This window comes from Oncorhynchus tshawytscha, linkage group LG09 (assembly GCF_018296145.1).
Source record: "Oncorhynchus tshawytscha isolate Ot180627B linkage group LG09, Otsh_v2.0, whole genome shotgun sequence".
Lineage (NCBI taxonomy): Eukaryota > Metazoa > Chordata > Actinopteri > Salmoniformes > Salmonidae > Oncorhynchus > Oncorhynchus tshawytscha.
The window spans coordinates 19,546,631-19,561,213 of NC_056437.1; the positions used below are offsets into that span (position 1 = coordinate 19,546,631).

At 40.9% G+C, this 14,583-nt stretch overlaps 1 protein-coding gene across 1 annotated transcript; it reads right to left on the bottom strand.

Moving 5' to 3' along the window:
- Positions 1-6,886: 6,886 nt before the first annotated feature.
- Positions 6,887-10,509, bottom strand: LOC112257520 (homeobox protein Nkx-6.1-like). Its single transcript, XM_024431151.2, has 3 exons — positions 9,290-10,509; positions 8,747-8,919; positions 6,887-7,985 (listed from the first exon to the last, which is right to left on the bottom strand). Exons 1-3 carry the CDS (start codon positions 9,834-9,836, stop codon positions 7,740-7,742), a joined length of 966 nt encoding a protein of 321 aa, XP_024286919.1. The 5' UTR covers positions 9,837-10,509; the 3' UTR covers positions 6,887-7,739.
- Positions 10,510-14,583: the final 4,074 nt, after the last annotated feature.

Here is a 14,583-nt window from a genome sequence, read left to right on the forward strand (position 1 = left end):
TAGGTCAGAGTGTACAAATGCCTTCTTTAGAAGCAGGGCATTTATATCTCTACCAATTAACCTCTCCTCCAGGGTGTGTTTTATTGGGGAAGCTGGAGACCCAGTAGCATCTGGCAGATCTAGTAGGACAGCCATGGTTGGCAGAGTGGTGTAGGTGAGTGTTGTCAGAGAGCAGGCTGGCAGGCAGGCTGGCAGAGCAATAAGTCGGCAGATGCTGCTGCCAGTCCCTGGGGAAAACTAGTCATGTTCTCCACACCTGGAACACACAGAACCAGTGTTCTCCACACCTGGAACACACAGAACCAGTGTTCACCACCCATAGAACCCAAAGAACCAGTGTTCACCACCCCTGGAACCCACAGAACCAGTGATCTCGACACCTGGAACCCACAGAACCAGCGTTCACCACCCCTGGAACCCACAGAACCAGTGATTTCGACACCTGGAACCCACAGAACCAGCATTCACCAGCGCATCAACAGCTCATATTTAGCACTCTAGCACTCATATTGTGCTAGAAATCTCATCTTGTAAAAATCTCACAATAATAAAATCACCAATGTCAGAATATTTTGGGTGCAAACACTTATTCTTCCACCAGTTTTATTGAGGCCACGTCGTGCCAAAATGAAAACTATGTCCAGTGATAACCACTTTGGTTGCTGCTTTTCAGAATAACTCAATTTTTTAAAATAAAACATGCACTCTTTAGTTCTCACCCAGAGTGAGTCCGCATTTCATTACTCATTCAAAATCCATTTGAGGAGGTGGACAGGACAAAGCTCATTTTGAGTGCTTTTTGTGCTGACTGATATTATAGCCATAAAATGAATTGAAGAGTAGCAGCAGCTAAGAATGACAAGTAGCACACACTGCACTGACCCATGTGGCAGTGTGCAATGCCAGGTACATAGAGGAGCTATCTCCCCAGCGCCATGACATGACATTGCCATACCGCAACCTCCATCTGAAATAATTTAATTGAGTGTGGCCACTGCAGAAGGCCTAGCTACTCAATTTAATAATAACGGAGCAGCTAGTCATCCTAACCACTATTCACGCTGGTCACCATCTTGCTGGTCTCATGAGCTCTCTCTCAGGTTGCATGGTCCTCGTGCATCACACTTTAGGTTTGAGGTGGTTTCCACTAATAGGATGCCTTCAAGGAAGTCACAGTTTTGTGCAAAGAAATTCATTTTCACTGCCAGTATGAACAGAAAGGGGAATAAGAGCACAGTGATAGGAGCAATGGGAGTAATTGAGTAAAAAGGATAAAAGTCAAACATTGGCTTTTGCAAAGAAAAAAGCATTATGTGGCCTGTATTTTACTCCAGGACATTTAGAAAATGCATGCCAGTTATATTGGGATAGCCTACACACATAAACATCTCTAGTATGACTGTTGGCCAAATCTTTATAAATTGCCAAATGTTAAGGCCTCTAACTTGAACAGGGTTTCCACTAACTAGCACAGTCACAAAGGTAAAACATTGGTTTTAATAGTGACATCAAAACTATGAAATAACACATATAGATTCATGGAGTAACCAAAACAGTGTTAAACAAATCAAAATAAATGTTATATGAGAGATTCCTCAAAGTAGCCACCCTTTGCCTTGATGACAGCTTTGCACACTCTTCGCATTCTCTCAGCCAGCTTCATGAGGTAGTCACCTGGGATGCATTTTAATTAACAGGTGAGCCGTGTATAAAGTTCATTTGAGAAAATCAGTTGTGTTGTCACAATTTAGGGGTGGTATACAGAAGATAGCCCTATTTGGTAAAAGACCAAGTCCATATTATGGAGTAGTATACAGAAGATAGCACTATTTGGTAAAAGACCAAGTCCGTATTATGGCAAGAACAGCTCAAATAAGGAAAGAGAAACGACAGTCAATTACTTTAAGACATGAAGGTCAGTCAATCTGGAAAATTTCAAGAACTTTTCAAGTTTCTTCAGCTGCAGTCGCAAAAACCATCAAGCGCTATGATGAAACTGGCTCTTATGAGGACCGCCACAGGAATGGAAGACCCAGAGTTACCTCTGCTGCAGAGGATGAGTTCATTAGAGTTAACTGCACCTCAGATTGCAGCCTAAATAAATGCTTCACAGAGTTCAAGCAAGAGACACATCTCAACATCAAATGTTCAGAAGAGACTGAGTGAATCAAGCCTCCATGGTCAAATTGCTGCAAAGAAACCACTATTAAAGGACATCAATAATAAGAAGACTTGCTTGGGCCAAGAAACACGAGCAATGGACATTAGACAGGTGGAAATCTGTCCTTTGGTCGATGAGTCCAAATTTAAGTTCCAACCTCCATGTCTTTGTGAGAAGCAGAGTAGGTGAACAGATGATCTCCGCATGTGTGGTTCCCACCCTGAAGCATGGAGGAGGAGGTGTGATGGTGTGGGGGTGCTTTGCTGGTGACACTGTTAGTGATTTATTTAGAATTCAAGGCACACTTAACCAGCATGGCTACCACAGCATTATGCAGCGATACGCCATCCCATCTGGTATGGCTTAGTGGGACTATCATTTGTTTTTCAACAGGACAATGACTCAAAACACACCTCCAGGCTGTGCAAGGGCTATTTTACCAAGAAAGAGAGTGATGGAGTTCTGCATCAGATGACCTGGCCTCCACAATCACCCGACCTCAAACCAATTGAGATGGTTTGGGATGAGTTGAGTGAATGAAAAGCAGCCAACAAGTGCTCAGCATATGTAGGAACTCCTTCAAGACTGTTGGAAAAGCATTCCTCGTGAAGCTGGTTGAGAGAATGCCAAGAGTGTTCAAAGCTGTCATCAAGGCAAAGGGTGGTGTAATGGGTGCGTGTTGGTGGCAGGGAAGTCAGGCGCAGGAGAACAAACTTGGTATATACGGAGTCGCTTAATAAATGCTGACCAAACTCCAAAAATTTAAATATATAAAAAATAACAAAGTGGGTACAAAACCTGTCGCACACCAACACATACTAGCACAATCACATACAATAAAAGAATATCCGACAAGGACATGAGGGGAAACAGAGGGTTAAATACACAACATGCAATTGATGGGATTGGAATCAGGTGTGAAGGAAGACAAGACAAAACCAATTGAAAATGAATCAGTGATGGCTAGAATTTATTTATATATATATATATATATATATATATATATATATATATATATATATATATATGTAGAAACTCAACAAAAAAAGAAACATCCCTTTTTCAGGACTCTGTTTTTCAAAGATAATTCGTCATTCAAAAGGCACTCGCACATCTGAGCAAACGTTTTGCAGGTGCATGGCAACAGAGATAATAATAAATCCTTTGTAAAAATCCAAATAACTTCACAGATCATTGTAAAGGGTTTAAACACTGTTTCCCTTGCTCGTTCAATGAACCATAAACAATTAATGAACATGCACCTGTGAAACGGTCGTTAAGACACTAACAGATTACAGACAGTAGGCAATTAAGGTCACAGTTATGAAAACTTAGGACACTAATGAGGCCTTTCTACTGACTCTGAAAAACACCAAAAGAAAGATGCTCATCCCTGCTCATCTGCATGAATGTGCCTTAGGCATGCTGCAAGGAGGCATGAGGACTGCAGATGTGGCCAGGGCAATAAATTGCAATGGCCGTACTGTAAGACGCCTAGACAGCTCTACAGGGAGACAGGACGGACAGCTGATCATCCTCGCAGTGGCAGACCATGTGCAACAACACCTGCACAGGATCAGTACATCCGAACTTCACACCTGCAGGACAGGTACAGGATGGCAACAACAACTGCCCGAGTTACACCAGGAACGCACAATCCCTCCATCAGTGCTCAGACTGTCTGCAATAGGCTGAGAGAGGCTGGACTGAGGGCTTGTAGGCCTGTTGTAAGGCAGGTCCTCACCAGACATCACCGGCAACAACGTCGCCTATGGGCACAAACCCACCGTCGCTGGACCAGACAGGACTGGCAAAAAGTGCTCTTCACTGACGAGTCGCGGTTTTGTCTCACCAGGGGAGATGGTCTGATTCGCGTTTATCGTTGAAGGAATGAGCATTACACCGAGGCCTGTACTCTGGAGCGGGATTGATTTGGAGGTGGAGGGCCGTCATGGTCTGGGGCGGTGTGTCACAGCATCATCGGACTGAGCTTGTTGTCATTGCAGGCAATCTCAACGATGTGCGTTACAGGGAAGACATTCTCCTCCTTCATGTGGTACCCTTCCTACAGGCTCATCCTGACATGACCCTCCAGCATGACAATGCCACCAGTTCTACTGCTCATTCTGTGTGTGATTTCCTGCAAGACAGGAATGTCAGTGTTCTGCCATGGCCAGCGAAGAGCCCGGATCTCAATCCCATTGAGCACGTCTGGGACCTGTTGGATTGGAGGGTGAGGGGTAGGGCCATTCCCCCCAGAAATGTCCAGGAACTTGCATGTGCCTTGGTGGAAGACTGGGGTAACATCTCACAGCAAGAACTGGCAAATCTCGTGCAGTCCATGATGAGGAGATGCACTGCAGTACTTAATGCAGCTGGTGGCCACACCAGATACTTACTGTTACTTTTGATTTTGACCCCCCTTTGTTCAGAGACACATTATTCCATTTCTGTTAGTCACATGTCTGTGGAACTTTTTCAGTTTATGTCTCAGTTGTTGAATCTTGTTATAGTCATACAAATATTTACACATGTTAAGTTTGCTGAAAATAAACGCAGTTGGCAGTGAAAGGACGTTTCTTTGTTTGCTGAGTTTACATATACACCAATTATACAAAACATTAAGAACACCTGCTCTTTCCATGACAAACTGACCAGGTGAATCCAGTTGAAAGCTATGATGCCTTATTGATGTCACTTGCTAGATCCACTTATATTTAAAATCACATTTTAATAAGAGAAATTGTCGAAATAAGCGGGGTTTATGGCTTGTAGCTGTGGTAACTAGTGACGACTCTTGAACGGCCCGGATGTTTCACGTCTTCATGGTATTGTCATTGGACCGTGACATAATTTCAGTGAAAATATAAAACCATGTTTACCTGTGCAGTTTTTATTTGACTATTCCGCCAACACGACCGGACATCTGTAAAAGTAGGCCTATAATACTTGGAGAGGTGCATGCGTGAAACTGAAACATGAAGGTTGGAACTATTGCATTCTTGTTATGCTCTAGTGCTGTTAATAAATGGCATCAAATATACACAGGAGTTCAATTCTAAAATATGTTCTTAAATATGCCACAATAATATTTCTCGTTTGAGACAGACAAATCATAGTTGTCGGCTTTTGCAGTCTACTTGTATCAATCAACATCGTGTTAAAAATGTGGTGGCAGTGTATTTGGGCTGAAGTTGTCACTCTGTCCACGTTCTCTTGAAGATGTAGCACAACTGCAGGATTTCAATACATCTATTTTTATCTGACATTCTGCCTCAAGTAGCCTATTAGGAATATATATATATATATATATATATTAACCTTTATTTAACTAGGAAAGTCAATGAAGGCCTACCCGGAATAAAGTGATGATACAAATAGCAGACTCTACTGGTGCGCATACCTTTCAAGTCTACAAGCCTTTTTACTGCGTGACTGCCCTCAGTAGTGTACTGTATCATCCATAAGCTACAGGTCCTTCTGTCTGGTAGCAAGTACTTCGTAGAGGCTTACGTTGGAGCAACTAACAATTTCTGCATTCGAAATCATATCTATCTGAGAAATCGTTGTATTCTTTCAGTTTCATGAACAGACTTTTTTTTCTTCTCAAAATTGTCATTGTATAGATGTAGGCCTGCTATTAGGCCTACTATATTGCAAATGAACAATACAACTGCAGATTAGATTTAGAAATTATCATTTGTCTCTAGACCTATCATAAAGACCACATTTTGATGACACTATTCACAGACTCTGCTCACTAAAGTCTTAAATCCAGTATTTACCAACAGTGAGTCTTCTATGCCTGGTGAAAACCGCATCTTCGATCCACATCTGATCAATTAAATATTTACTGGATCTGTTTGTACATCGGTTGAGGGATTTCCAATTTTAAATAACATGCTGATGTAATCACGCGAATCTGTAGACGCACAGACACTGCAGAATGAATTTTCTAGATTCCGCGCCAGATAAATTAATTATGAACTTTTCAGGCCATGTTTTAACTGTGACTGTTGAAACACATTCTGCTCATCGAATATATCTTCACCCCATCACAAAAAGAACAATTTCAGCCAGATACACAATTTGAATTCATTAATATCGACGATATGCGATGCTGTAAATGCAAGACAATAGGCTACTAGTCAGACCCTCTGTGGTCAAGGCTTACTTATTCGATTCGAAATTCTATTTTGTGATTCAGTAATCTAGGGAAAGTGGGCAGAATATTTTTTATAAAAGCACTGGAGAGTGGATGCTATTATAGTTTTATTATAAATATTAATAATTATAAATAATAATAATCATTATTGTTGTTGTTATAGCTTGGTTATAGGCAACAATAGATGTTCCTATATCATCGCATGTCTTGGAAGGAATAGTGGCATAATGTAATCATCATCAATAATAATCATAATTACCATAATCATCATACATACATATGAAATGTTTGCATAAACAAATAGAAAACCACTTTACGTCGCCCTGCTAAGAAAGATAACCCCTCAAATAAGATGAATAGTAACCATCATATCTCCAAATATGATGTATTTACATATTCATATTATACATTCAGGTGTCTTTCGTTAGCGTGCACAAATAGAAATTCATAGGTAGATAAAATAAAACGAAATCAAATCAAATACTTGAGCTTCCTCCTATGCTTCTTTCCCCCTTTATGTCCTCCATCAGGTGATTACTGCCAAGAACGCAATTGAATTGTTTTATGTATATCCAGAGTAAAGCAACGTTAATCTTACCTATCTTTTTTTTTTTTTTTTTTAAATGTGCATTACATATGAACCCGCGATACACATTTTTGCAGGATTCAATCACTGTTACAAACTTAAAATATTATATAAATTAAGTCAAGTGTGAGGGGAAACCATTTTACCATTAGAGAAACACACAATGTGCATTTATTTTACAAATGTACTTCAATTGCGTCCCAACCGGTATTCTTTACACTTAAAATATGTGGCTAATTTAATTTCCCTTTATTTTGTAAATATATATATATATAAAAACGATTCTTCTAGTCCACAGAACCAATGGGGATGCCTGTTAGGCTTGTTCTGATATTTTTTTGGAAGCCCTAATGGTTGAAAATTGGGCCCTACAAACAGGTGGATCTTATTACTTCACTATGAAATGCAATGTATATGTCAAGTTTCAAAAACAAAACTAAACATGAAAATATAGGCTATGCTTTTTGCAATTGACAAAGCTGTAACGATGTCAGACGTCAGAACAACTAAGAGGAAGAGACTCAGCAGTGCTTTCTATACACACAAAAAACGTTTTTTACACATAAATATTCACAGTAATATAATTTCTATTGATTACAACTCACGTTTCTATTTACATGTAAGTATCATCTTCGTAATGTTCAAACTTCTATAAATTGTGTCCATGTTTTGGCCACTGTTCCAGACTACACAATTGCGTCTATTCCTTTGATCCTCCGTCCTCGTGCAAACTTATTCATTTAAAAATGTTGACGAAAAAAGGGACACAACCTGCACCAGTTCCACGATTAAATGTTTCATCAAACGTATTTTTTCCCCGTGTCTGTCTACGAACTGTCGTTTTCTGATGTATTAATAAGGAGTGAGGAGTTTGGTTTGTGTTTTTTCAGTAATTGTGTTATTTTCTCGTCGTCTGAGTTAGGGTCCAACGGCTTGTTATAATCATCATCGTCCTCTTCATTCTCCGAGGCCCCGTTCAGCCTCTCCGTCTCCGAATCCTGCTTCTTCTTTGCCGAAGCCATCTCAGCCGCGTGGCGTTTTCTCCATTTCGTTCTTCGGTTTTGAAACCACACCTAAAAGGTTAATATTCGTTGATTACAAGAAAAAAACAAATAATATGATTACACATGACTCTATTGCAAAGATATTGATTAACAACCAGACATTTACAAATAATGAATGTAGCCTTGGCCTGCCAAAGGAAAAGGGCATACGTCTAAGTCACGTGAAGTCAACAGATAATAATAGGTATGTCATTCTAATAATGCATTCAGAAAAAGGGACTCAATATTTTTCTAAAGATAAAACATAGGTTTAATTTGCCTCCTTCCATGTTGTTTGCAAACATGCACATTTTCTATATACTGCTGTGCAAGACTTTGCTACCATTATTTCCACATTTCCATGACATAAATTAACAAGTTGTCTGGTTAAATTATAGTGTAATGTATTATTAATTTATTAGTTATACATACTAATATTTTAGAAATATTTATAGTTGTGAATATGACAACAATTATTTACGAATTATCTTTAAAGATGTATTATTAAATGCAATACAGTCATTTTAATTTAGATTTGTTTGACAACTGTTATTCGACTTTAAGTGTAGGCGATATCTATCTATTTATGAATATTGAAACGAAAGAAACATTACTGTCTAAAATGCATGAGGCACTTTGATGGAAAGCGTGAGACAAATTCTAATTGAGTAGAAGAGACTATGCAAGAGGCCTTTGTGCTCCTCCTTAGTGACAGGTTAACTAGGTTACTTATTAAACAATATTATACATCTTATTGGACTTTATAAAGACTATTTCAAAATATGTCTTACCTTTACTTGGCTCTCTGTCATTCCCAGCGAGTAGGCCAGTCGTGCTCGCTCCGGTCCAGCCAGATATTTCGTTTGTTCAAAAGTCTTTTCTAGGGCAAATATTTGCTGTCCAGAGAAGGTGGGACGTGTGTGCTTTCTTTTTCCATCTTTGTCAAGCAGTATAGAATTTTGATCTGAAAATGTAAAACATAAAGCTTCTAATTCATTAAAGGAAATGTCGCCTATTGTTATGCATTGATATAAAGTGCCAATATTAGGCTATTAACATGTATTTGATGTTGGGATGGGCCTACTGTTAGGCTATTCTCATTATAATATCACAATCAACTTAATTTGAGCTGTTATAAAATAAGCCTTTGTTAGTCAATTTTAATTCACATTTCAGCTAAACATTCAAGTCAGATCTGCTTCAGTTTTTAGGATGAAATATCATAGGCTACTGGGGGAATAATTAATAACCCCTCCAGCTATAGGCCTACATCATGCATCAAAATACGATAAATTGAAGTTCAGATAGCTCAAAAACGTGGACTAGTAACTTACGCGGTGAACATGCGAATCTGGCGTCTCTCCAATGTGGGCTTTGCATGACTCCTGGCCAGAATATCGGGGTCCTGCCTGGAAGGTCTGTCAAGGGCTTGGGGTAGCGAGCCACTGCCACAGCACTGGGGCTGAAGTAGAGTCCAGGGGGTGGCGGGGGGCTCAAGCTACTGAAGCGGGGCAGTCCGGACAAGATGCCGGCAGAAGAGGACGCAGCAACGGCAGCAGCAGCTCCTGGGGCAAGGACCGAAGGACGACTGAGGATGTCGTTTATTCCATGAGGTGTGCCTAGCGCAATGCATTGATGGAGCGATCCGAGCGATGACATTCCGGAGGATGTTTTGATCCCCGGTGAGGACATCGGAATGCCACCGGGGTTTGGAGAGGTGGCAGTAGGTGAGGTAGAAGAGGCCGGACCGGTGGAAGATAATGTGTAGGCTGGGTAGAGTGGGGTCTTCATCTCCGTCATGCTATGCAGAGCCGCTAAAGGTGCGGTGCTTAGGAGGAAAGCGCTCTGTCGGGACCCGTCCATCTGCCCCACTGCTAACATAACCGAGACTAGGTAAATGTGATGGTTTAGTCAAAAAAATATCCTCAATGCTCACGCTCTCAAGAAGCCTAATAATGCAAAGTTTTGCTCAAATCGACCAACAGACAACACAATACACGTTTCCTTTGGGGTAGGCCTATATTAGCCCAAATCTTCAAAATGTGCACGCCTTAAAAATGGTCTATCTAAAATGGAAATGTCCTGTTTTAAAACTAAAACATGGCAAAATGAAATCCCAGATTAATTTCGCAGATTCAAAAGTTATTATTACAGGGATAACACCGCTTCATCAACCTTGTAAATCTTGGGAATGAAGTTGTTCAAATAGGATGAATTTCCGAAGTTGTCCTCACTGGTTTGGGCAGACTGCTTTAGAGAAATTGATATTGTTGAATGTTTGAAATCTATAGATAAAAAGCTACCCTTTCATTCCGATGCATAAGACGATCTTTAAGATAATAAAACATTATCATCACTTTCGTGTGTCTTTCGCCGCAAAAGTAAAAACTTTGAGAGTAAACAGAAAGTAGATGAGGTGTTTATGTTGCGATTGGGTAATCCGACGGTGACGTACGCAGTGTGTGAAGTGCAAGAGCCAACAGGATTTAGGAGTGTGTCCTCATTGGCTGGCCATCATAGCTTTGATTTGCACGTTCAAACAGTTGCAATCCGAACCGCTATTAAACACAAAAGGAACCGAATCAATCGAGTCCATTCTACAACAATTTTTTTAGATAAAGGGACAGGAATAAAAATAGGAATAAAAATATAGGACAAAATACACATCACGACAAGAGACACCACAACACTACATAAAGAGAGACTTAAGAAAACAACATAGCATGGCAGCAACACACGAGAACACAGCATGGTTGCAATGCAACATGACGTCAACATGGTAGCAACACAACATAGTACAAACATTATTGGGCACAGACAACAGCACAAAGGCAAGAAGTTAGAGATAACAATACATCACGAGAAGAAGACACAACTGTCAGTAAGAGTGTCCATGACTGAGTCTTTGAAGGAAGAGATGGAGATAAAACTGTCCAGTTTTAGTTTGTTGCTCATCATGTGACATAGACTACTAGATCCAAATGTAGTTTATCCATCCATATTCATTCACATGAATTGTAGGCTAAAGCATTTCACTGTAAGGTCTACTACACCTGTTGTATTCAGCGCATGTGACAAATAACATTTTAATGGATAAAGAAGCTGCATAGTTTATTGAGATATGCATTTAGCCATGTATCTAAATATATGGCTCTGCATTAAGCCATAGATAGACCTAAATATGGGTAATACTCCATTATCTATTATAAATTCAACAAGGCCAAATAGTAGGCCAAACGTTGTCATTTATGTGCTCCTGGATTAAAATGTAGCACGTGTCTGTATGCGTGTGTTTGTGCTTTTGTAGCCTAATTAGATCAATATTGAGAACACTCAAGACTTTAACTATTTTAATATAAATACATATGGGGACTTTTTGTCTCTGTATGACATCCTCAACAGAATTGTACATGTCTTTATTGGGATATTGTTTCACCGGCTATACTATTATCAAATGCTTATTGGTAACGGTCTGGTATTGATTTTAATTCAAGCATCGGTATATGCTGTCTGGGCATAGGCTATCAATTGAGAGTGAGAAAATGCAATGCACGAATAACCATTAAATAAAGACTTAAAAGTCTTTAACAACGGATGTCAATATTATTATTCTGCATTGGAGAAAACAAGTATACGTATCACCGCTGTTTCTGTAGGTCTAGGCTACAGTGCACCCTATACTAGATTTAAGGATTGCAAGACACTAGTGACACCCTGTGGTATACTCTAATACTGCAATTAATAAAACGCTGAATTTCCCCAATATTTTCTAGCAATTACTTTACATTTTATCAAATCTGGACCTCAACTGATTATATATTTTTATTTTAAGGAATGGATCGAGATTAACGGAATGTTTACCTGGAGGAAATGGGGGAGGGTCATGCTTTTTCAATTTCAGTCAAGGGGAGGGATTCATATTTTTTCAATCTAGTCCAGTGGAGAGTCATGTAATTTGTACTTGATGACATTTCAATATTTCTCATTTTAGAGTTAGTTTTAGAATTAGTTGCTTATTAGGCTAAATATCCATTTGTGTCCGATGCCGCCCCTCACCTCTGATTCTCCGCCGAGCACGTAATATCAAGTGCACCGATAGGCTATTTAGTGTGAGCTCAATCAAATGATCCATAGCCAATAGGCTACAAAGTACATGCTCGGAGAAGCACGGGGCAAAGGTATATTTGTGGGATAGCTGGTGGGATGGTATAAATAAAACTAGGATGCATTACACACTGTAATGGAAATTCCAACCCTGATTCCCGGTCGTCTCTGCTCTTGCTGATCATAAGCATGTTTGTGTGCTGCCTAACCAATGGCTGTGCTGTGTAGGCCTACCTTGGCAGTACAGGAGACTCAAATGCTTCTTCCCTAAACGGTGCGCGGACGGACTAGCCTATAGCCCCTTCAAACTCAACTCTGGACCTCGAAGTCAGTTCAACTGCGTTTTTTCATTGTTGCCCTTTAATCAGGGACTGATTTAGGTGGGTGCAGTTAATTATCAGGTAGAACAGAAAACCAGCAGGTTACAGACCTAAGAGTTGAATAGCGTTACAAAAGACTATGTTCAGTTTGAGGAGCGCGCGAAGATCGGAAGGACCGGAGGTACAATTTGATAGCTTGCTACTATAATTGATTTGATTAAAAACAGTATGTTTCTTGCCCATAATGTATGTATCAGTTATTGACTTCACAATAAGCCAGATTCGAGTAACTTACATTGTGTGGCTGAAACTTGAAGCAGCAGCCTCAGCGCAATCAACCGGAAAACGGCAGCTCATGGTGCTGAAATTAGGCACATTTGAGTAGGCATAATTCATTTCAATGTCTTCATTTTAATTAAACTTTACTAACAACAAGATGGCTTTGTGTTGGAGCCCATTTCTTCCTTTTTAAGAAAAAAGAGGTAGGCCTACCTGTTTGAAAGATGAAATTAGACTTTAGATTTGTGGTCAATTTCTCCACCCACCATGCACTCCTTAAATAGCCTACCTCCATATCAGTGAAGGGCTGTTAGGTTATATCCAACACTCGAATTTAGGGGGTATGTATGCCATAGGCCTACCTTTTATTAAAGGAAATTATCACGACTCAGGGTAAGACCCAGATGCAGACACAGGAAGTGGATAGTTAGAATCTCAGAAGGTTTATTTTAACACAGGGGGCAGGCAAAGGGCAGGTCAAGGGCAGAAAGAGGTCAGTAATATCTGGAGATGGTCTTGAGAAGAGCGGACCGGGCTCTCTTCCAGCTACGACGACAGCGGCGGACGAACATCTGAGCAAAGGGTATGCTGACTTCTTCCTCTTGCTCAGGGAAGAGTGGGGGCTGATATCCCAAGGAACACCCAAAGGGCAAGAGACCAGTGGCCGAGCAGGGTAGGGTGTGGCGGGTGTATTCCACCCACAAATGTGGCTGGCCCCAGGTGGTGATTGGCTCACTCCAACTGGCCGTTAGACTGGGGATGACAGGCTGGCCAATGACCCATTGAGGGTGCAGAACGCCTTCCAGAACCGGGACGAGAACTGAGGGCTGCGATCGGAGACCATGTCAACCGGAAGTCCATGGATCCGGAAGAAGTGCTGCACCATGAGCTGGGCCAGATCATCAAGAACTTCAATGAGAGCGGTTCAATTGTTGTGAAGAAGGCTTCAGAGCACCCAAGAAAGTCCAGCAAGCACCAGGACCTCTCCTAAAGTTGATTCAGCTGTGGGATCGGGGCACCACCAGTACAGAGCTTGCTCAGGAATGGCAGCAGGCAGGTGTGAGTGCATCTGCACACACAGTGAGGCAAAGACTATTGGAGGATGGCCTGGTGTCAAGAAGGGCAGCAAAGAATGATGATGTAATGTAATTATACTTCAGTATTCCATAGTAACATCTGACAAAAATATCTAGAAACTGAATCAGCAAACTTTGTGGAAATTAATATTTGTGTCATTCTCAAAACTTTTGGCCACGACTGTACATAGAGCCATGACTACATGGAACTCTACTCCACATCAACTGACGCAAGCAGTAGAATTAGATTTAAAATAAATAAAACACCTTATGGAACAGCGGGGACTGTGAAGCAGTATTTGATCCAAGATGGCGTAGCAGTCAGACGTCCTTGTCCTGTCGTGTCCCTTGTATATATCATTTTACATATTTTTCGTCGCATATCCTTTAAAATATTTTGCTAAACCTCATCTAAATACTCTCCTGCAACCCGCCTCACCCAATGTGGCGTGGATCTGCTTTTTTTCCTGAAGTATTTATATTTACTTCGGATCTGGAATCTCTCAACTGAAGCTAGCCAGCTAACTGAAGCTAGCCCGGCCAGGGCTCCTGTGCTACCACGGAAGCATACTCCTGAGCTACAATATCGGCCTGCAAGCTACGTAGAGCTACTTGGAACCCTACTAATTCCACGACTGGTCTATCGACGTCACTGCACAAAGAGGCAAAAACAGACTTACCCCCATCGCGACGCCCCCCAAAGGCTAACTCTCTAGCCCCTGCTATCTGCTTGCTTGCTAACCCGGTCTGCTAACTGCTAGCCCTTGCTAACCAGGTCTGCTAACTGCTAGCTTGCCTGCCCGGTCTGCTAACTGCTAGCCCTTGCTAACTGCTAGCTTGCCCTGGTCT

What these genes read in the sequence shown, in the direction of transcription:
- LOC112257520 (XM_024431151.2), bottom strand. Translation starts at nt 9,836, where the DNA reads ATGTTAGCAGTGGGGCAGATGGACGGGTCCCGACAGAGCGCTTTCCTC. An exon ending in CAGATTCGCATGTTCACCGC is followed by an intron (nt 8,920 to 9,289) that starts GTAAGTTACTAG and finishes TTACATTTTCAG; the next exon opens with ATCAAAATTCTATACTGCTT. An exon ending in TGACAGAGAGCCAAGTAAAG is followed by an intron (nt 7,986 to 8,746) that starts GTAAGACATATT and finishes TTAACCTTTTAG; the next exon opens with GTGTGGTTTCAAAACCGAAG.